The sequence below is a fragment of the Myotis yumanensis genome, unplaced genomic scaffold (assembly GCF_028538775.1).
Source record: "Myotis yumanensis isolate MYYU_CA2020_CCGP unplaced genomic scaffold, mMyoYum1.0.hap1 SCAF_15, whole genome shotgun sequence".
Classification (NCBI taxonomy): domain Eukaryota; kingdom Metazoa; phylum Chordata; class Mammalia; order Chiroptera; family Vespertilionidae; genus Myotis; species Myotis yumanensis.
This window is the reverse complement of record NW_027223766.1, coordinates 21,682,082-21,705,117: the sequence shown is the minus strand read 5'-3', so window position 1 is coordinate 21,705,117 and position 23,036 is coordinate 21,682,082. Positions and strand designations below refer to the sequence as shown.

Sequence of the window (23,036 nt, the reverse complement as noted above, 5' to 3'; positions counted from 1 at the left end):
AATTGAGTAAACGTTTTTTGACCTTCTATCAGCCTTCGGGTAGAGTATTAATGTGAGTGTATATAGATTGTATGATGCTGGCAGATATTATAGTTCCATCGACTTTGGTGTCTTTAATTAGCTTAAGTTTTCTATAGAAATCTCTGAATCAGCTATTTTAATACCCATCAAACTGGGATTGAAGCAGCTGCTAGCAGCCTTTTCCATTAACGGTTTAATTCTGGTGTTTGTTATTGGGGCCATGCATTAAGTTACCGAGAGACATCTGGATATAGTAGTTGTGTTACCATCAATTCAAATAATACTTAGAGTCAGAAACTGAGTCTTGTGTGCTCAAAACAAAGTAAATATGCCCTCGACCAACCTGACATGATAATCTGCTGGAAGAGAGATGACAGTGAAAAGCAATCACAAACCTTTTAGTCTGATCGTTCTCAAGCAAGGGTAATTTTATATTCTTTTTATTGATAGAAGTAGGAATCAAAAGTGCACTTGTAATTGAATTGCCCAGCATCTCCAGAAGGCAGATGTGAGCAAAAAGAAATCTATGAAACCAATTGCAATGATCTCATAGACTAGTACAATTTGTGCCAACACTTAGCTTTTAGGTGCAATAATGAACTGCCCTTTGGATATGACCTTACCAGCCCACAGCTAAGAAGATGTGTCTTTTGAATTGTTTTTCCAAAAGTAAAACATAAAATAAGAAAACAATACTGCTAGCTTTCCAATTTGTCTAAGCACACTTCTGGAAAGCTTATTCTGAAAGGTAACTGCAAGTATATAATGTAATGTCACAGTACTTTGGCAGACAATATATTATTTATCATTTCCTATTCCAACTAATGAAAATCTCTGCATTATTCAGAATGCAAAGTTAAGCCTTGTTCTTGGACTGAAAGCTGTCAGCCAGCCTTAAAATTAATAACAGCTATCTGCTTTTCTCCTCTGCCATGCTAAGTGCTTCTATGGGACTAACATTTCAGTGATGGACATTTCTGAAAAGTCCTAAATGCTTGAGGAAACATTTATTTCCAGCCACCCATCTTCTTAGTTACTTCTAGGCTTCCTTTGCTATTTCCTATAAAGACCATGATTACAGGTCAAAGAGAAGAAAAGCTCACAAAAGGAAGAGTGCTGATGGGTGGGGTCAATACTTTCTATCATCCATTCTCATGAAAAACGTATTTTTATATATTTGCTTCTTTTTTATTTCTTTTTAAAATACCTATCAATCTCCATGAGCACTTTGGTGAGACCAGGATATTTGGAATGTGTAGTCATAAAAACCTGTCAACATCTTGTTTGTGAATCATCTATTGCTGAAAATGAACTTGTGGGCTTGCTCTATCTTGTCAAATTTACTAAAAAGAATGTTTTAATTCAGGGAGATGTGGAGGTGAGGCAAAAGATGCTGAAAACAGTATCAACTTGTACAGTTATAAATATTGCCAGGCTTTTTCAGGGGGTCTGTTGCTAACGCGACTCCTTCTATGTCAGCTTGCCAGTTACAACTAGGACATCTGTTTGGACTCAAAAAGGCCAGTCTGGGTTTTAGATGTGGAATGGTGGGAGAAAAGTATATTGAAAACCCTACCAGTTTTAAAGAGGAAATGAACCTCCACATGTAGGCTCAATATTTTGCATTGAATAGCTCAAAGTAGCTCTTTGTGCAGCCATCTGACCCTTTCTAGTCTACTTTTTGGGAATTTTTCAGTGGGAGGAGGTGTGACTATTGGAAAAATATTCCATAGCTCTACTGCTCCTTGAGGCTTCCTGCAGGCTAGTATTCATGTATTTGCCTCTTTACTCATGAGTTCCTTTTAAAAGAATAAGGTGATGTTACCATAGCTATGATGTGAATTGGAAATAAAAATAGCCCCTATGTCCTCCTAAGAATTTAGCTTTGTAATTGATGGAGAAGACAGAGAGCAGTGGAGTAACCCTGGCCAGAGGGGGAGAAGAAAAAGCAGCAAGGGCTGGATGATCCTCAGAATAGAAAACAGGTTGGTTGTCTTGTGACAGCCTTGAAATATTTGTGTATTTAAGGGTGGAGGAACAGAAGAATTTTCTGAGTCAAATATGGAGAAAAGCATGAGACTTGGGTAAGGGTGATACTGTTGTCACAGTCGACATTTCAAAGGAGTCATAGTATTTGTGCAATAAACCATTAAACGTCTACTGGTTCTCAGAGAGTATTTCTTTTGGTAACTATCTGGTGAGTTGCATGTAACTATCCTCACCACAGTTTAGATATAGAACCTGTAACATTTCTCCTAATTTGCCAAGATAACTACCAAATAGCTACAAAAGTACTAGCAATCAGAATAGATCTGTGAGGGCAGGATCTTTACTTTGGTCCCTGATAGAACCATAGAGCCTAGAAAAATGCTTAGCATCCAATTAAGAAATGTTTGTTGAGTGTATATGTTAAATGTATTCTCTTGGCCTAGCAACTTATTTTTCAAAATGTATTTCAAGATCCCAAGATTTTCAAATCTAATGAAATGACTATGCCTTGTGTTCAGAATTTAGTGAGATGCCTGATGCATTTACAAATATTTGTTTTTGGCAAATGGAGGTCCTGTATCTCTTAAACATAATTGAATGGAATTTTTGTAATTTAGAATGTTAAGATATTGGAAGATGAATTAAACCTCCACTATACCACATCAGAGCAAGAGCTTGTTGATTCCTGGACAAAACATCTCAGAGGGAACTGAGACTTGGAAACTTGGTGCATTCACAGACTGAATCTAAATACAAAATATGGCCCAGGGGACAGACCCACTGTCAGAGAGGCAGGCCCAACAGGGTGGTGATTTGGGGCAGCCCACGCCTTGGAAAGTTGAGCAGCACAGAATAGGATCCTAGCTACAGTGTTATGATTCAGAGATAGACTTCCAGTCCTTTGGTGGGTTATTAAGACAGTTTCTCGCCAAAACCGGTTTGGCTCAGTGGATAGAGCGTCGGCCTGCGGACTGAAGGGTCCCAGGTTCGATTCCGGTCAAGGGCATGTACCTGGCTTGCGGGCACATCCCCAGTGGGGGGTGTGCAGGAGGCAGCTGATCGATGTTTCTCTCCCATCGATGTTTCTGACTATCTATCTCTCTCCCTTCCTCTCTGTGAAAAATCAATAAAATATATTTAAAAAAAAAAAAAAAAAAAAGACAGTTTCTCAAGAATAATATTATGAACACCCAAATACCCAAAACAGTGAACCAAGTGGGGACTCTCCACAGGGGCAAGATAGAAAGCCCCCTTTCTAGAATCAGCTGCAAAGTCCACAGTGATATGGAGCCTAGATGAATGCCTATCTCACTGAACCAGGACTCCTATACAGTGGGGCCTTGACTTATGAGTGTCCCAACTAAAGAGTTTTTTGAGATACCAGCTGTCTCTCGGCCGATTTTTTGCATTGAGTTGACAGAGTAATTTGAGTTAACAAGCTCCTTAACGAGCTCGGTCTCGGAACGAATTAAACTCGTAAGTCAAGGCCCCACTGTATTTAAGTCTGACCAGGAACTCTCTACAGCCATATTTTCCTACCCCCCTCACTTCCTCATCTCCAACCACATCTGTTTTTCTAAGTCTATGCATCTTTTCCACACCTCCTCACACCACACTTTTTCACTAACTTTATGCATCTTTCAGGTCTCAGCTTGACTCTCTTTCCCAATTTGACACTTTCTTCCTCAGGCTAGATGAGGGCGTCTGTGATATATCATTCTGTGCTTTCATTATACACTGCACTTGGGGACATTTAACACAATTGTAATTTTTACATCACGATATCCCCAGGGCGTAGCCCATTTCCTGACACAATGGACACTAGATATACAATAGATAATGAGGGAGCATTGGAAGAGAAACTGTAGGTGGCCCTAGCTCTACCAAGTTTTAGCTCTGTGCCCATTTACAAGTCATATCACCTGTTATGTCAGTGGTTCTCAACCTTCCTCATGCCGCGACCCTTTAATACAGTTCTTCATGTTGTGGTGACCCCCAACCATAAAATTATTTTCGTTGCTACTTCATAACTGTAATTTTGCTACTGCTGTAAATCGTCATGTAAATATCTGATATGCAGGATGTATTTTCATTGTTACAAATTGAACATAATTAAAGCATAGTGATTAATCACAAAAACAATATGTAATTACATATGTGTTTTCTGATGGTCTTAGGCGACCCCTGTGAAAGGGTCGTTCTACCCCCAGGGGGGTCGCGACCCACAGGTTGAGAACCGCTGTGTTATGGGATCTCATAGGCATTCAGCTCAATGGATAAGGCCCCCGTGGCTGGGAGGTTATCTCAAACAAATGGACTGCCAAGGATTTCCACCGGTAGAGATGGTGGGGAAAGTTCTTCCTTTTCTATATTCTATCTCCATTTATGTGAATGATCACGCCTTACACAAGCTAGAACCTTGGGCATATTCCTCAACTTCTCCCTCATCTAGTCAATCACCAAATGAGACAACTTCACCTCCCTTCAAGTCACTAACAAGTCCTATATGTTCCTTAACAGTCTTCCTGAGGGCACCTTCCCTCCCCGCCCCCCCGCCCCCCCCCCCAGCCACCATGGCTCAGTAGGCCTAAACATATCTCTGAACCTGCTTCACTTGTTTCTTCATTAACAGGGTGCCCCACTTCTAGAGGATAGGGTTCATGTCTCAAGGATCCCGTGACCTGATTCGGTATATGGAACAGCACAGGACATCAGTAAATGTTTATTGTACAAAACACATGGTAGGGAAAATGCTCCCATGTCTTTACATTATCTCTCATCTTTTTCCTCACACCTTATGAAAATTTAAAGTTTCCATTCCCTGCACTGCACAAAAAATCTGATTCATTCACAATAAAGTATAAATGGTTTGTGCACTTAAATTCCCTGAAAATTTTCATTGGTTACAAACTGTGGCCTGCCTGTTTTGACAGAAAATGGGGGTGGTAATTTTCTGTTTCCACTGGAAACTGGATTTTAGAAATGATTTAAATGAAGGTGGTCCTTACTCTACCAATATCTAGCTCTGTGCCCATTTACAAGGCATATCACCTGTTAGGGGGTCCCAAAAGCACTCAGCTCAGTGGATGAGGTCCCTGTGGCTGGGAGGTTATCTCAAAGTACAACCAAGTGCCTCCATTTTCTTCGCCATTCATTTACAAATGGTAAATGGTGGCAGCTGTTTCAAGACATCCTGATCTCTCTGCCTTGCCTCAGCCCTAAAGCAAGCCCTCTTCACGATTGCCTGCCTGGCTCTCTCTAGCCCCCTGCTTCAGGCAGAGGGGAGCTCTGTTATCACTGTGACCAATGGCCCCACGCTGCGATCCATGTCCTTCGGTGGAGAAGGAAGAATGAAGGATCTGCCATCCAGATGGTACCGAATGGAAGATGCGGGATTTGGGGACCAGATGTGATTATGAGGGAGCAACAAATTTAAAAATCCGCAGCCTCACGGCACCCGAAATGCACAGTAAGAAAACATGTGCTGTGAGGATTTTATGTGGATCCTGTGCGATGGTTTCACTCTGGGTTATTAGTGGGAAGATTTAGGAGCCCAGCAGGCAGAGCAGCTGACAGGGTTCTGCCAAACTCCCCTGAGTTTCCATTTTAATTCTAAATTCAATACCTTTATCCCAACCCCCCTGCCCTTCTCAGTTCTCCCACTGGGCTAGTTCTGCCAGCCCCACAGCAGGTACATTAGCCTCTCATTCTCTACATCTGTCTCTATGCTGCCCACTGATGTGGAGAGAAGCACGCGCCTGCATCCACTGGCCCTGAGGCAACTTCACACTGTGACACGTAAGCTGGCCACCCTGCCCTTCCAACCTCTCTCCTGGTCCTCGTCAGTGCCTCCTCCAGTTCCCTTAAAACTGCAGCCTTACGCTTTAAACCCAGGAGCTGAAGGCCTGAGGCCTTGCTTTCCTTGGGAAAGCAGGCTGTCCTCTCTCCAGATGGGCTCAGTGAGGCAGGAGAACCACAGCCCAGTAGCTCCCTTACAACTCTGGGGGAAAGGTTAGCGGCTCTGCCAGTCTTGTAGGAACCAGCACCTCTGCAGCCCCATCTGGTAGTGCAGCCTGGAGAACAAGAGCCCTACTCCCTCCCCGCAACTCACTAGGAGGCCTCCTCACTGCCCTGAGCCTCAGGTTTCTCCTAGACCAGTGGTCAGCAAAATCATTAGTCAACAGAGCCAAATATCAACAGTACAACGATTGAAATTTCTTTTGAGAGCCAAATTTTTTAAACTTAAACTATATAGGTAGGTACATTGTTATTAACTTAATTAGGGTACTCCTAAGCTGGCCTTTGCTAAAAACGTCCTCAATCTGAGGGGTCGACCTCAGTGAATGTACCCCCGCTTCTTCTAACACCCCTTCTTCAAAATAGACTCACCCAGGCCGAAAACTGACTTCTGTGCATGGGCCACGAAGTTTCAATCGCACTGTACATGCATGCCCGCACTTAGTATTTTGTGGAAGAGCCACACTCAAGGGGCCAAAGAGCCTCATGTGGCTCGCGAGCCACAGTTTGCCGACCACTGTCCTATACCAAAGGTTATAGGCTCCTCTGGGGTTATACTGTGACCAATAGTGATGGTGAGATACTGCGATCCCAATGTGGAATGTGAAAGAACCTATTTAAAACAACAACAACAAACACTACAGTCTTAGATTTTCCTATCCTCATTTCAAGGACTTTGGAGACCCCACCCCTATTTTAGGGACATGAAATCCAAAGTGGTGATGTAATTCTTGGCACCTTTCCTCCTCCACCCTAAGGCTCTTCCCAAAGAAAATGAAAGCCAGGAGGTATGGATTCCCACAAGTACCAAGCCATGGGAACTACCTTCATTTATCCATGATTTTCTTTATTTTTCCTCAAGTAAGCCTTCATTCTGTCCTGTGGCTTGTGTGGCTTTTAATAGTTGCTCCATTAACTACTCTCTCTCTCTCTCTCTCTTCTTTTTCTCTCTCTCTCTCTCTCTCTTTCTCTCTCTCTCTCCTCTCTCTTCCCCTCTCTCCCTGTCCAGTTTCTCCCTCCCATTGCATCTTTTTCCTCACCTTATAAATAGAGTCACATAACGAAGAAATTACCCAGACTCCCCTGGTAGGCATTTACCTTCCCTGTCTCTTGTGCTGCTTCCCTCATTCAGACTTTTCATTTTTGTTAAATAATTATCTTTTACTTTTCCATTACTGTTGACACACAATATTGTATTCATTTCAGTTGTAAAGCATAGTGACTAGACATTTGTATAACTCACAAGGTGATCACCCTGATAAGTCTAGTACCCATCTGACACCAGGCATAATTACTATAATACTAGAGGCTCGGTGCATGAATTTGTGCACAGTTGAGTCTCTCAGCCTGGATGGTGATCAGGGCTGATCAGGCCATCTTGCCCAGTCCTGATAGGGGCCAACTGGGGCCAGCCAGCCGGCAGGGAGGGACCGAGGGAAGTTGGCCAGCCATGGGAGGTTTGCTGTGGGAGCACACTGAACACCAGGGGGCAGCTCCTGCATTGAGCATCTGCCCCCTGGTGGTCAGTGCACATCATAGCAACCAGTCGTTCGGTCAACTGGTTGTAACAGTCACATAGGCTTTTGTATATATAGATATATTATTGTCTATATTCCCTAGTCTGTACTTTACATCCCCGTGACTATTTTAATAACTGCAAATTTATACTTCTTTATCCCATCACCTTTCTATAAAGTAGTCCAGGCTTAGTGTTCACTTTCTCACCTCCCATTCTCTGTCAGCCTGCTGCTGCCTGGCCTCCTGTCCTATATTATCACTGAAAATGCTCTCTCAGCGGCCAGCAATGACCTTCTAATTGTCAAAATCACTTAGATATTATCGAGCTTCATTATAATTGATGACTTTGGTCACTGTTGACTGCTCCCTCTTTGAAAAATTTCCCTTCTGATTTCCCAGACAATCCCATCTTCTTGAGTTTTGCCAGGCAAGCCCATCTCTTGAATATCATTTATTTTATCAATTAAAAATTACTTCTAATATCCTGATGCAAATTAAGCATATTTCTGATGCAGCTACAGGTAACAAATTTTGAATACTCGCCCTGGCTACTTTTGGAGTGATTATTTATCATTAAGTCCTTAAAATGTGAACCACTCTCCTTAGTATACAGCTTATACTCACACTGCTAGAAGGAAGCATTTTAAGTAAAGTAAGACAATAAAACAGAAGCATTTTAAAATAAGACCAGGCAATAAAACAGACGTTTAGCCCTTTTAGATAGCAGAATAGTACATAACATTCTCAAGATATATATATATATATATGGCATCAATCTTACAAAATATATAAAGAATCTGTTTCTCTACAATAACAAACAAACAAAGGCTACAAGAGTGGTTGTATATACAAAACACTGAGATATTGCTTCTCTTGCAAACAGTTCTTGACCAGACAGGGAGACAAGACAGAGAGAAGGGCACAGGGAGAGTGGCGAGGGGTGCACTGCATGCAGAAAGGCGGGGAGGTCTTCTCCCAGCATAAATCTACAGGCAGGAGCTGGATTCACGCACCCACAGGAGAGGCCGAGGTCAAAGGCATGTGCTGGTGCTGGCTGATGTGGGTGGTAGGGTGCCTGGAGCCTCTGTCTGCCTGACCCAGTCCCCTGATCACTTGTTCTTCAGGCTTCAGCCCAGAAGGGGGTTCTGGGTGGGGACCCGGGCCAGCTGGGACAACTGGCCAGAGAGGAAGGGAGGTAATTGCTCCCTGGAGTCAGCTGTAGAAAATTGAAGCCTGCTTGGTGTGCCCATCCTCTTGCCTCTGGCTGGCCTAGTGCATCCTGCCACCCTCCCCACCCCACCCAGAGGCCCACTGGGACCCAAGAAGAAGATATGGAATACTCATTTTCATGTACTTTATAGTAGTACTTTCTTAACCAAGAGAAAACATTAATTTAGTGTTCTTCCTGGAACAATATTTGAAACAGGAATCTAAGTTATATATGTGATAATTTGAATGCCAACATGAAAATAAAGTTGGGGAGAAGTAAAAGCATATTTCTCTCCTCCTAAATTGTATGGGGTACAAAGTAAAATCATTCTAAATCATACCTTATAGCCTTTCAGTTTTGTCCACATTTTTTCATTCATGGAGGGAAACAAGATCTCTCTCTCTCTCTCTCTCTCTCTCTCTCTCGTTCTCTCTTGCTCTCTCTTTGATTTTAAGAACAGAAAGTCTACATTAGAGATCATGGTGTATCCCAAATACAGCTCTCTTTGCTACATACAGTTCAATCAATTGCAAAACTTATCAGGCTTCCCAGTCTTTATTCATTAAATACCACCTTCACAAATTTTATAATAGCTACGTACCAGCCTGTGTCAGAGACTAGCCAGCTATTCGCTAAACCCCATTTGTTCGTTTTTCTCCCAGCAGCTCCCTGCAGTTAGGTGTCCCCAAGAAAACTGAATTCTAGATCATGGACGGGAGCATAAGAGATGTGCCCACTGCCAGGCCTATTCCGTAAATATCTTACCCATGTGGTTCTCATGCTCTTCCCCTTTCTACCTGGTGGATGCAGACACTCATAGAAGCTTTGGTAGCCATGTGTTGAAAATGATCAAACTGCAGTAGTGAAGGGACTTTGGTCACTGAGCCATTGCTTGGAGGAGAGTTGACCACGTAACTCGGGAGCACAATGATAAGTGCTTTTGAGGTGCAAGTCGCTGAGGAGCACCCAGGAGGGTATGTCAGGGCCCCCCAGAGGACCTCCTACCCCTCAAGTGGGTAGAGCATTTCAGGCTTTTCACAAATGCTCCAGTGCCTCCTGGGGGCCTGGAAAGCTCTTAGAGAGGAGATGGCACTGAAGCTGAGACAGAAAAGGAGAAAAAGGAGCCTGTGAGGTAAGAGGCAGGAGGAGAGCATTCCTGAAAGAAGGAACAGCAAGGGCATGGGGAATCACTTCCCGGAAGAAGCTTCCAGAAAAAACAAAGGCTTTGACTTCAGAAGCCGCTGTAGATTGGGTGCCCCAGAGGGTCTAAAGGTAACCTGGACATTCCTGACCTGTTGACTCGCACAAGAATAGTGAATTAAAAGGCAGATTGATTCTGGGACTTAATTTTGAACCCTGTGTTCAGCAGGAAGGCTACGTGAGAATGATGAAAAGCATACCATTTCTTTACATGTTGTGAGAAAAGACAGCGCACAGCCTAGCCTTAAATATTTTGTTTTCATTTGTTCTATATTTGCCCCCTTTTCTATTAATTCACCTACACGTTTGTTTGGACAAGTACATTAAATGTTTCTTTTTTCATTGAAGGGAAACAAAGACTTAGTTATGAGTCCTAGAGTCGAAGCCAGGGTGTCCCACTGACTGTGTTCTCCTCCTAATTGAGACAACAAAGACACGAGACAGCAGGTGAAGGCCTGGGTTCCTTTAGGACTTTCATTGCACGTTTTCCCCCATTTTCCTACATTTTGAAAGAAATACTTTAATGGTCAGTTTTCTGTGCCCTGGTGTTTTTTGTTTGGTTGGTTGGTAAGTGTTTTGTTTTGTTTTTTCAAGCAAAAGCCATGCTTTTGTAAGATACTACATTTCAATGGGCTATTCTTTCCTCCCAGCAAACATTCCTGCTTGATAGGTTTAGGAGTGTCCCAATTTATTGCTTCTGGTGTCCAATAACCTGGGAATGAGTGTCTATCTTCGGGCCCTGAAGGCCATGTTATTTCAGAAAGCTACAGCTCTCTTAAAATCGTCCTCTAATAAAAAGCAAGCACCACTAATTCTAAGTAAAGTGAGCTTTCCAAAAAAGACCAGCTGTGGACATTTTTTTTTTTTACATAAGAAAGAAATTTCAATAACAGGAGCCCATCGTGAAAACTGTACATAGATGAACTCACTCAGTCATCACTGCCCATTTCTGATGTCCAGGAAGGAAACTTTTCTGCACAGAAAATTATAATTATAGCTATTCAGGGTTTTAAATCAGCATGCAATTTATTAAAGTGACACATTTTTTTAAAACCTGTGTTTTCTTAAGCTTTAAGTGCTATATAGACCTCTCAGTATTCCATTTAAAAATCTAGTAAATTTTAATAAGCATTTTTGGGGGCTTCTTTTTTCTTTTTATTGTGGTAAAATATGCATAATGTCAAATTAACCATTTGAACACTTTTAAGTGTGCCATTAAGTACACTCAGAATGTTGGGCAACCATCACCACTATCCATTTCCAGAACTTTTTCATCATCCCACACAGAAGTGTTGTACCCATAACAATGACTTCTCACCTCCCTCTCCCCACCCCACCAGTCCCTGCAAACTCTATGTATTTACCTATTCTGGGAACCTCACATAAATGGAATCACACAGTATTTGTCCTTCTGTGTCTGACTTATTTCACTTACCATCATGTTTTCAAAGTTCATCTAAATTGTAGCATGCATCACAAGTTCATGTCTTTATAAGGATGAATAATATTCCATTGAACTTTTAGTAACTTTTTGATCTGCTTAAATTCAATAGTTTACATATTTTCTTAAATATTATACAACTTTAATAAAATATCCCCATGTCTTCCAACATAAAATCACGAGTGTAAATTTAATTGTCCAATTCAACTTTTGAATTGGTTTTACAGTGTGAATCTGCCAGGTCTAAGACGATCCGTCTGATTATGTTAAGAATCACAAAGATTTTACTTACCAGGTAAACACGGATTATCCCAATGATTGCAACTCCTAATCTGTACTTCATAAAAGAGTATTAAAATTGTGGAATTGGCTAACTTTGTTCTCCCTATAGTCATTTCCCTCTTTTGGAAATGCATTTCTCCAGTAAATAAGCATCTTAAACAATTTGAGGTTGCTACATGTTGAGGGATTTTCAGCTGGGAAGCAGAATCTAACTTACAAGGGGATTCTGAGTTTCCTCTACTTTAACCGATTTAACAGAGCTGCTTTTTTTTAATAGTTGGTGGAACAAGAGGAAATCTCATTCCATGTGCTTCAAATGTGACTAATTCAGCGGCCCACAACACCAGGACTCGGATAACATTAGATTTGAGTAGAAAGAATTTATTCCTACTAAGAGTTTCTTTTTGGTTGGTTTTACACTTGCTAACTCTTTAAAACATTTTATGTCTTCCCATGTGCTCAAAGGCACTTGTCAACCTGTCTTTCAGTACTCTGTTAGCATTCCATTCTATTTGCTTCTTTCAATCATATTGCCTCAGAATTCTGTATTCTTTCTATTCTACATGGGTTACCAATGCTTGTAGACATTTAAACGTTTGATGGGATTCTTCATTTCTCTCATAACTCCTCTTGTTCTGAAGTCAGTGACCCGTCCATATCCAAAAGTATTTCTAGTCCAGAGCTAGCATATTAGTGGTTCACTTTAGAGCTTTAAACAAGCTTAAATAGCCCAATATTTTGTTGATTTATTGATTAATTCATGCAAGAAGCAGTTATTGAAAGACTTCTGTGTGTTAGACCACAAGGATATAGAAAAAATAAGACTTGGTCCCTTTCCCCAGAGATCTTACATTCTAGTAAGTGAGCCAGGCATTTAAATAATTACATAAGAACGAAGTGCAGATAATGGTCTGTACAAAGTGAATCAGATGCACAGAAAAAAAAAAGCAGAGGCTAACTGTGTCTCGGGGCACCAAGCATGGCTCCTCAGAATGTGTGAAGAATATGACATGGCTAGGAAGAGAACAAAGAGAGTGCATTTTAAATACTGGGGGAGGGGAGGAATGTCAAAAGAGCTTGGGGAAACCGTGGAACATTCAGAGATCTGGGGGAACCTGCATTACACTGGAAGTGATGAGTAGTTGAGTATGTTCTGTTCACTACGTGAATGGTAGGATCCGTCTTTCAGGGATCTTGGAGTCTTACAGCAGTGACTCCCAATCTATTTAATATCTTGGCATTCACAGAGAATGCTAACAATTATAAGGCACTCTGTGGTAAATGAATTACTTTTCTTTCAGAAAGAACTGACTGGCCCAGTGGGCTAGCTAACCTAAGCCTCGCTCAGTGAACACACACACACACACACACACACACACACACACTCCAAAGAATGAGAGAATCGATATCGTGTCACCTCTGAACCTACTCAGGTCACACCAGTTGGGATGCTTTGCTAGATAATGTGAAGTCAATGAGTGGATTTAATCTTGGAAAGAATATGATCAGATTCCATTTTCTTTGGGCAGTAATTCACAGAAGGAGGAAAGGATTTATCAAATAGATCTCAGAAGAAATGGCTTTTTTTGTATGTTGATTGTACTAGGAAAGGGAAAACCTAAAACAATAATAGAGGCCATAAAACAAAAAGAGAAAATAATAGTCAGAGGGGAAATATCTAAAACTGTAGAAGTAGACAGTAAAAAAGGAGTTATAGAGAGATTTCAAAGGCAACATGTTTGTCACTTTATTTATAGAGCAAAGTAAAACATTGGCTAGATTTAAGTAAGAATAATAAAGATATATTGGGGGGGGAGCTAAATAACCAAGAAAAAATATATTACATAGGGAAGAAGTTATAAACTGTTTAGACAAATTTATAAAACTGCTTTTAGCCCTTACCTTTCTGAGCATAAATTTTCCTCTCAGCCATTCCATTCTGCTTTATTAACCCCAAAGAGATTTTAGAGATTCATTATTCCTTTATTAAGTATTATCCACTCTTAGAAATGTTTAAGTGGGAAGAAACTGTCGGCACTGATTATGGGAAAATCTGATTCCACAGACCTGAACCCAGGAGAGGAACAAAAGCTGGAAATGTAGCCAAGTGACAATGAAAAGGGAGTTTCAAAAATAGAAACGAGAGGTGTGTTCAGGATTTTTTTTTTTAATCTTGTTTTCTCTAGAATAAAATTTTCTCTCTAATAAACCCAGCAGTGGTGACAAAATGGCCTTCAGCCACCAGTGATTCTGAACAGACAGTAATTGAAAAATTATAAAAACTGTGAAAGGGCCTTCATTAAAGGCAAACTGTAGGTGACCACAGTAAGCAGCCATTCAATCCAATCACAAACTGAAGGGTTAAGCATATATCCCCTGTAGGAAAATAGAGCACAATGTGTATGGGTTTAAGAAAGCTGAATAACTTTAAAGAGAATAGAAAATGTCCTATTAAAGATGATTCAAGTAAAAAAGAGGAAACAAACTAGCTACTTTCTTTCCAAATATGAGAAAACAAAAACTAAGACGTGTATATGGGAGCCAATATGTTGCAGGCATCTTTATCAATGTGATATGACTCTTGCAAGTCAGAGGGAGAAGTCACAGTGGTAGTTGCTTATTAACAAAGCACTCTAGGGACACTATACTAACCTGGTTTCCCCCACACAAGCATTAAAGACAAAATGCTAAAGACAGTCGATGGGATCCTTACAGAATAACTAGAATAATGATATCACTAAAGGAATAGCACTGGAAACATTAAAGGAAAAGTGCACAAAGGAGATATATTACCTGAAAGAAATCTTAGGGAGAGAGATCTCCCCTCAGGGTTTGTGCTATTGGGGGGGGGGGGGGGAGCGGGGAGGAGTAGAGGATAAAAGCATTGCAGTCAAAGCTACACAAATGATGATGAGAGTGTCATGTGTGCTCTTGGCCAGGTCGTGAGTGTGCACTCAGGTGGGTCACGTGAGCACTGGGTGGGTCATTTGCCCCAAAGGGGACCTACCTCATGAAATAACACCAGCCCTGGAGAAAGGGCAAGCCTCGATTCTACTTGACACTTAACCCCACAAATTCTGCTTCCACTGCTCTTATTTTCCTTCATGCGCCCCTAGAAGGTGAAACCTCAGGTTTCAAAATGTGGTGCACTAATCAATTTCCCTCCTCCAAAGTAGCTACTCTTCCCAAATATGAGAAAATCAAACTAGACACAAATTCAATACAGGTTCCTCAAGGACAGACAGACTTCTGGGAACGAAGGGGAAGGGAATGTTGGAATTCTGGCAAATCATTACCCCCAGCTAAACAGGGCTTTTGAAATATTGGAAATCAATAGTTCGTGAGAATGTGTCATCAGAATAAGATAAATGTATCAATAATATCAATAACAGCCTGCTGTTTGCTGCAGCTTTTGTGTCCCACACTCCATGGTCACTAAGTCATCTAGGGCAACCATACCCTGCAAGGCAGTCATTGGCAAAATTCCTTAATTAAAGATATGATTTACACAGTCATTGAGATCATTAATTTCAAAATTAACAATAATAATAAAAAGAAATTTTGAGTAATCTTGTAAATAAATTTATGAAATTAATAAAACCATATTGAATATATATACATATACTATATGTATATTCTTCCCAAAAAAATACTGGTGACATGGTGAGCTAGAGATGTAGATGCCTAAGGAATAGATTTACAGCAGTATATGAATTTATACTTAAACTAATGATTCTGTTAATGCTACATTCTAATATTCAAATAATCAATATAAAGTTTGCTTTTTATTTTGTTTCAGTGCATACAGTATATATGCTGTCTTTATTTTTATAATTTTATTTTGGATATAATTTTAATTGAATCATTTATTCATAAATGTACATGTTTATAAATGTGTTTATTTTTAATAACCTCCTTAACTTTCAAAGGTGCCTTTGTCAACGATATGCCCATGCAATCGTTGTAGTCAATGTTATCTTCCTTTAAAATTCTCACTCACTGGTCAGCAGGGTGAAGAAGTGAATGTTTGATTAAGTGTCTAATCTAATTTTTAAAAAAAAAAACAACTTTGAACATGTAAACGGTCCCTTCAGGCACTGCTTATTCTCCCTGGGAAACTCTTTTCATGTCTCAGATGGACTCCCCTCTCGCTGCTTCTCTCCGAAGGTGGTATCCAGGGGACTGACCTGGCCTGAAGTGGTAGGAAAAAAATAAGCTTCAGGCTCCTCTGGCCTCCAGGGGGATTACCTGGAAAAGGGTCTTCCCACCTGGTTGCTCTGTGCCCCACAGGACTCCAAGGCTCTGTCTGCACTGTGCTCTGGCGAAGCTTTAATGGACCCAGTCTCACCTCAGCTTCTCCAGTGGAGGCAAAGGTTAGAGCAGATCAGGGATTGACAAGTGTGTCTAGAGCTTAAGTGGGTCATCTCACTCTAAATCACTGTGCACGGAAGTGCCTGTCTTGAGCTGAGGATATGATTTAATGTCCCCCATATACTGTGTATCTACACACACACACACACACACACACACACACACACACACACACTGAGAGTTCAATGTCCCTAAATGTCCAGGTACCTGCTAACATCAGAGTGCTAGAATAAAACCAATGCTTGCTGTAAAGTAATTATACTTGTGATAAACTACAAAAAAACCACAGAAATAATGAACTAACATTAGCCGTGGACATTAGGATCGGAGAAGAAAGACAGAGGCTGTGATCAAGACAGGGAGAAAGAACGAATATCACAAGAACAGTGATTCTGTGCAGACTGTGAGAAAGTACTGTGCTACCAGAGAGGAGGTGAAACCTTCTTTGCAAAAGACAGATGCCTATTTGTCAAGGATGGTTTGAGGAAGAAGGCATGGACATAGATTATGTGACTTCTCAGAGGTCTTTCTAACAGTGCAATAAATATTCTTAAGAATAAAATGGATTCTGGCAACAAGATGAGAAGATACAGCTTTTGATATGTAAGGCGAAAGGCCATAGCTCTATGCCTAAGGACAAACACATTATTTTAAATATAATGCTATTTAATGTGACTTCATTTTTCACTAAAACCAACAACATCTGTGATTTTTCAGTCACTACATGCCCACATCTTTGTGTTTCTTAAAATGTCCCCATTTTTTAACCATGGATAATATTTTGAGCTGTCCTTTATATTAAGCACACGTTTTTCCGTTTTGTGATAGACAGGTATTTTTGTTAATATTATTTATATGTGTTCTATTTTAAACACCTACTATGATGTGTGTGTTTATTTAGACATTGATTCATATTGGGCTATGTTATATTTTCAGTTGATTTCATAGGTGGACTTGATGCACACTCCTACTACCAGGATCATGTTCAGTTAAAGCCTGTTAACCTGTAAGTAAAGGTGTCATGAGATGGAAAATATTAATCCTTCTAACTTGGTCAAAACTAACGAATCCTGAAATAATTTGGACCTGCTACTACTAATCATTGGTTTAGTTTTCCACTCATATTTAAAACACACCTTTCACATGTAACCCAACATCATCATTATTATTCATTCCAAAAAGGATTTGAAATAGGTAGCATGATTTATGTTTCTAAAATGATATGCATATTTTTTAAATCAGTAGCTGATTGCCAAAGTGGAGAAAAGGGGATTATTTAGTCTACCAAAAAAAAAAAAAAAGAGACTAAATATATGTCTTGTGGGCAACATGACTGAGGAAAAAGGGGAGAAAGACTAAGTTAGAATCCAGGCTCTACCTGTGTGGTCTCAGGGGCCTTCTTTGATATCTCTGAGACTTGGTTCTCTCACCTGTAATATGATTTTGTTGCCCAAAATCCCCCTTTCTGGGACCCCAAGCCGGTTCTTTGTCCATTAGGTGTTGCAAAACCAATTATGAAACCGAAAATGAGCTTTATTTAGCAACTCAATGACCAGAGAATGAAGAAGTGGGAGCCTAGTAGCTCTCAGATCAATTTCTCGTGGGCTTGGGTTCAGAGATGTGGACAGAGGAGGAGAGAAATGGAGGAGTGGTCTCAGCAGATAAAGGGAAACCAGTGGTGTTCTTCTCAGAACCAGGATTCTGCCTCTTTTTTGGTTCTTTTATGGCACCTTCTGTTGTCATCGTGGTGATGCTCAAGAGGTTTGAAGTCTCCGGGAGGCCAATTCCATGGCTGTCTTGGTCTAGGATATTTTAACTGGCTCCTTCTGGGGAGGGAACTATTAACCAAAGGCCAAACTATTTCTCAGAGATAAACAGAGTTACAGTGGGGTAGGGCTCTAGCCAGGTCTCATGGGACCACTGTGGGATAGTGGTTTCATAGGGGAAGGACAGAGGATGGATTAAATGCAATAAGGCATGTATAGTAGGTGGAAAATGCCCTATGATTGTGACTAGTACTCAAATATTTGATTAACTGTCACTAGAAGACATGGAAGAAAGTCAACAACCAGAACAAAAGCTACCTCACACTGGACAGATTTCAGTTGAGTATTAGGAAGAAATCATGGTGACCTGGTTGATAAAGTGCAAGAAAACAGGTACAGGGACTCCATTCCTATAAAACCCTAAGAAGCAAATAGATAACTGCATGAAATAATAGCTATCATGGGCTCAGCCCTTTGCATGTATTATCTCACATAATCCTCGTGAAAATACTATAATGCACCACTTAATACCCAACTTCACAAAGAAGGAAAATGAGGTTCATAGACATTAGACAACCTTTCCAAAGTCCCATTAGTACTAGGTGGTGGAGCTGGGCTCTTTCCTGGATGGCAAACTATCACCATGCCTGATGTTGTGGACTTGCTATTATGATGACCTTCCTAGTATGTCAGCCTAGTACTCTGCAATTCCATGGCAATAGAGGAAATTATGTAAAGCAGTCACTGGTATAAGGAACATGTATGAAAGGCTTCATTTGCTGCCTTTTTGCCATGGTGGTTCCTGCCCAAATCTGCAGCCCTCACCCGGCCTCTTTGGGGACTAAAGCCCACACTGGCTCCTCCACCTCTCCAGTTGCATTAATTTCCTTCTGGCAGAATGATCTAATGGAAACATAGTTCAAATATCAGCACTGTACCCGTCACATGAGAGATGTTTAAATAAATGTTGGTTTTCTAAAGCAAATCCAATTTGGAAAAATATTCACCCTACATAACATTCCAGGACTAAGCAGTCACCACCTCATTACTCATGCTACCGAGTGCTCGTAAATAACGGATTGCAAAAATTGACATTTGTGGATTTGGGGAACTTGGCCAGGATTGTGATGATAATAAAGATGACCAGTGTATTGGAAGGGAGAACAGAATTGAAACAATGCCTGGTGGTGATGAGGAGAGTCCTATATATACTTGTTATGCAGTAAGAAGGTGCTGAATGATTTATTTCATCTCCACTGTGAAAAAAAAGTAACTCAGCAGAGAAACTGTAATACAAAAAATGTTGGTCAGATGTAAGAAAATCTTTTTATTAAGGAAAGTTACTTAAAACTGCAGTTGAATAATGTTGACAATGGAATCTCCTTTCATGAATGACACGTGTGCATCCATGTAGCTCAAAGAATGTTAACTGTCATGACCCAGAGGCAAGTGACTTCCATCTATGCTCCCTAAGGTTCCTTCCATCTCTGTGAATCAAGAACACATGAAACATCCTCTTAAGATTACCTAAAAGGCTTTGATCGACTCCACTACCTCCTCAAAGAGTTTCCCCAACCACCTGTTCACTGCTGAACCCTCACACCTTTGTAGCTGAATGTAGCATAAGCTACAGGCTGCAGAGAATAATGGAACAGGTCTCTGCCTTGACAGATTATGCATATTATTCTATCAGATGAATATGGAATGCCTTTCAACCATGAAGGGAGCAGGAATCTGAAAGATCAAACTAAACCTGAATTAAAATCACAGCGCAAGAAGCCATTTAAAAGGTCAGTGTGTGTGCTCCCCACAAGTATGCAAATATTCCACAGTGTATCCAGTTGGCATCAATCAGCTGTTTCATTTCTTTTAATAAGACCTTTATATTGGATTCTGTTGTACCAAGTTCAGTGATGCCATATCACCACCCAGCAACAGATTGGAGAAAAAGCCAATCTTCTGTACTAAATTGTTAGAGAAGGGAATGAATGCTGGTTTGTAACTTTAAATTTGTAATCTCCATGGAGTACAAAGCCAGGTTTTATGAGGAAGCCACTTTGTTAAGGGGATCAGGAGAATTTTGAGGCACATGTGTGTGGATGGGTAACTTTCAACTCTAGGTGAGTAGGTACAGACAGTCCATGCACAGGTAATGCTGCAGACTTAAACAGGAAGCCTGCAGTCTTGTGGATGATTGTGTCACTGCTCGTCGTCATAAAGTGTACCTTTCCAGGACCCACAGTCAGATTGTGTAGGGACACGTGTGTGGGGATGAGATGACAGAAGTGAGGCAGTTCACATAGGAATTTGGTCTTTCATGCTTTGTCACTCTTTACGGTAATGATATCAAGCAATCGAGGCATACTGATTAAATAAATTGGTTTAGTTCCATATATAGCTATTTATTGATTATTTATAAAGTGTGTGTGTTAGGGCCTGTGCTGGGTGCTGTAGACATAAAGATGAGTAATATTTGAGTTTTGACCGCCAGTGGCCAATGATCTAGAAGAGAGACCTACGTAGAATAAGTAGATACAAAACAATGTCCCCCAGGCAATCTTTTGCAGAAGGGGGACTATTTACTTCTCACGTAGGGAGAGAAGTCACTGAGATGACTTTGGAAAGATGATGAGGAGTTTATGAAAAGCAGAAGAAAATGGAGGCTAATTTGCTTGGCCGTTCCTCAGAGTTTAAAGTTGAAATCTGTGACTGTCCAATCTGGCCTTTGGCATAGATCTCACAGAACCTGAGCGAACCTATGAGGAAGCAGGTGTTTAAGCTGAGCAGGGATCTTGAGGGCCCCGGGTGGGGAGACCTTGAGAGCCTCAACCTCCACTGCTCTGCCTCTCAACAGTTCTGTCTTTCTGCCTAAAGCAATAGAGATGCTTTCTGTGATTGTCCTCTGGATCTGGCTTGGGATATGACACACAGGTCAGAGATAGCCTGTGCTGGGGCCCATCACTTTGCCACGGCCACCAGTGAGGGGCTGTAACTCTTGACATAACTACAACCTGGGTCTTCACCAGGATCTCCTCCACTGCTGCTACCACACACTGATACCAGCTCCTAGGGGAGGGGTGTGGAAGCAAGGGCTGCTCTGGTCATTAGAGCACACAGCAATGTGGTCAGTGTGGCTCTGAAGGGAACACCTACACCAGTGATGGCAAACCTATGACACACGTGTCAGAGGTGACACGCGAACTCATTTTTTTGGTTGATTTTTTTTTTTGTTAAATGGCATTTAAATATATAAAATAAATATCAAAAATATAGTCTTTGTTTTACTATGGTTGCAAATATCAAAAAATTTCTATTTGTGACACAGCACCAGAGTTAAGTTAGGGTTTTTCAAAATGCTGACACGCCGAGCTCAAAAGGTTTGCCATCACTAACCTACACAGCAACTAGCGTTTAGTAGTGGTGGAGGCAATAGTAGTGGTGGAGAGGAGGGGAAGGGATCTACTAAAGCAGATTTACCTCTCAAGATGAACAACAGCTTGGCACAAACCCATGCAGCTATGAAAGAGATGTGGACTATCAGGAAGCATCATAATGAGCAACTAAATTACTTTAAAGTTTGTCAAAATCAGCAAAACGGATAGCGACCAGGTAGTGGGAAAACTAAGTTTCAAAAAGCAGTCATTCTTTCCATAGGGATAATTAGACCAAGGCAGTTTATCAACGAAAGACGGCTGTGGATTTCAGAACTGAGATCGCCAGTAGAGGTAAAGCGATCTGGTGATGTCAGAAATTCCCACGAGGATGATGCCCCGACTGCTATGCAGAAAGATTCCATGAGAAAAAGCTCCTCCCCCGCACTGTGAGCCTATCTTTTCTAGTATTTCCAAATGAGAACTTGGCTTTTCTCTGGTATCCGCACTTGTCTGATTGCCTTTGCTGGAGGCTAGTTTTTCTTCATAAAAATTGTTCCATGCTCTGTGGCTTCTGCTGAGTGAGTGTCTGCCACTGTAATAAGGACTCGGAGGCAGAGGAGGCTGGCCCTCACTCCAGGCAGCTCTGCGGGCAGTGCCCACCAGGACCTTCCCTGCCGGCCCTGCGCCTCCAATAGTCCGGGCCCAGAGGAAATGGACCCCTGATGACCGGCTGCTGGATGGAGCCAGAGGTGGTCCCGTCCATGGCTCCTTCCTGAGAACAGCTGTTTTGCAGCAGCGGGGTCCCCGTAAGTTGGGACCAAGCCATTTTGCATTTACAGCATCTCGATTAAAAACCAGGACAAATCAGAGGCGTGTGTGTGTGTGTGTGTGTGTGTGTGTAGGAGGTGGAGAGATATGAGAATGCTGTGCTTTCCAACACTACCTTCAAATCCGGTAACCGCCAGCAATGTGTTAGTAAACTTAGTTGGAGGACCTGCCGTCTATGACCTGCATCCACCCCATCACTCCATTTTTTGACCAAGCGCCTAAAGACTAATGAAGTGATAGCTCTCCGTCCTTATCCCGTTTCTGTTTGTCTCGACTGGCTTTCCCACTTCCGTATTGATCTATCCGTGCCGTCTGTCCCCCGTCACATGCAGAGTAAGGTGTCTATAATCTGCTCACGGCCAAGGCTGGCTCAACTTCCCATCACTGAGCGTGGAGTCCTGTGCCAGAGGGCTTCCATCGGGCTCTGGAAAGGGAGCCACTTACAGAAGCATTAACGCTCCAGGGCTGTCTCAGGAGTGCAGAGCCAGAGCGCTACAACTGTGATGCACTGGGCGCCCTCTTAGCGTCCCAAAGGACAGGGGCTTCCCCGCATGCCGCCTTACTTAGCACAAAGGGGGCTCATTGCTTTCCCTCGCTTGGGAGGCTTTCCCTTTGTCACTGGTATTAGTAACTTTTTGATCCATCATCAGAAATGATTATACCATTTTAGGGACTATGTCAGAACGCACCCGAAAGTGTATGCATTTGACTAAGTAGCAATGAGATGGCTGTGTTTCTGTGGCTCGTGCAGTCGGTACTAGTAGTTCAGGCGCACTGTCCTTGCTGGGAAGGAATGATGCCACCGACAGTGCAGCGGCCACACCAGATGTTTTTAGATAATTGAAGAAATGTAAATATGGACTGCATAGTAAATGATGTTAAGAAATTGTTGCCTGTTTTGATAGGTATGCTAATCAATAGGAAACAAAAGAAAAAAATTCTCATCAGTTGAGCATTATTCCTCAACCTCAGCCCTATTAACTCAGGACCAGACAATTCTTTGTAGTGGGATATTTAAC

General features: G+C 41.5%; 1 protein-coding gene across 3 annotated transcripts in view; it reads left to right on the top strand.

The window, feature by feature from the left end:
* The window catches only part of NKAIN3 (sodium/potassium transporting ATPase interacting 3), a 429,459-nt gene that overhangs the window by 394,298 nt on the left and 12,125 nt on the right, over positions 1–23,036 (top strand). The window contains exon 6 of one of the 3 annotated variants that reach the window (XM_070392077.1): positions 16,986–17,047. The exons of 1 other annotated variant lie outside the window; for it this stretch is intronic. In XM_070392077.1, coding sequence (XP_070248178.1) covers positions 16,986–17,047 — 62 coding nt within the window. Of the gene's footprint in view, positions 1–16,985; positions 17,056–23,036 lie in introns of all 3 variants that reach the window. One more of the 3 variants, XM_070392075.1, reaches the window with a different exon arrangement.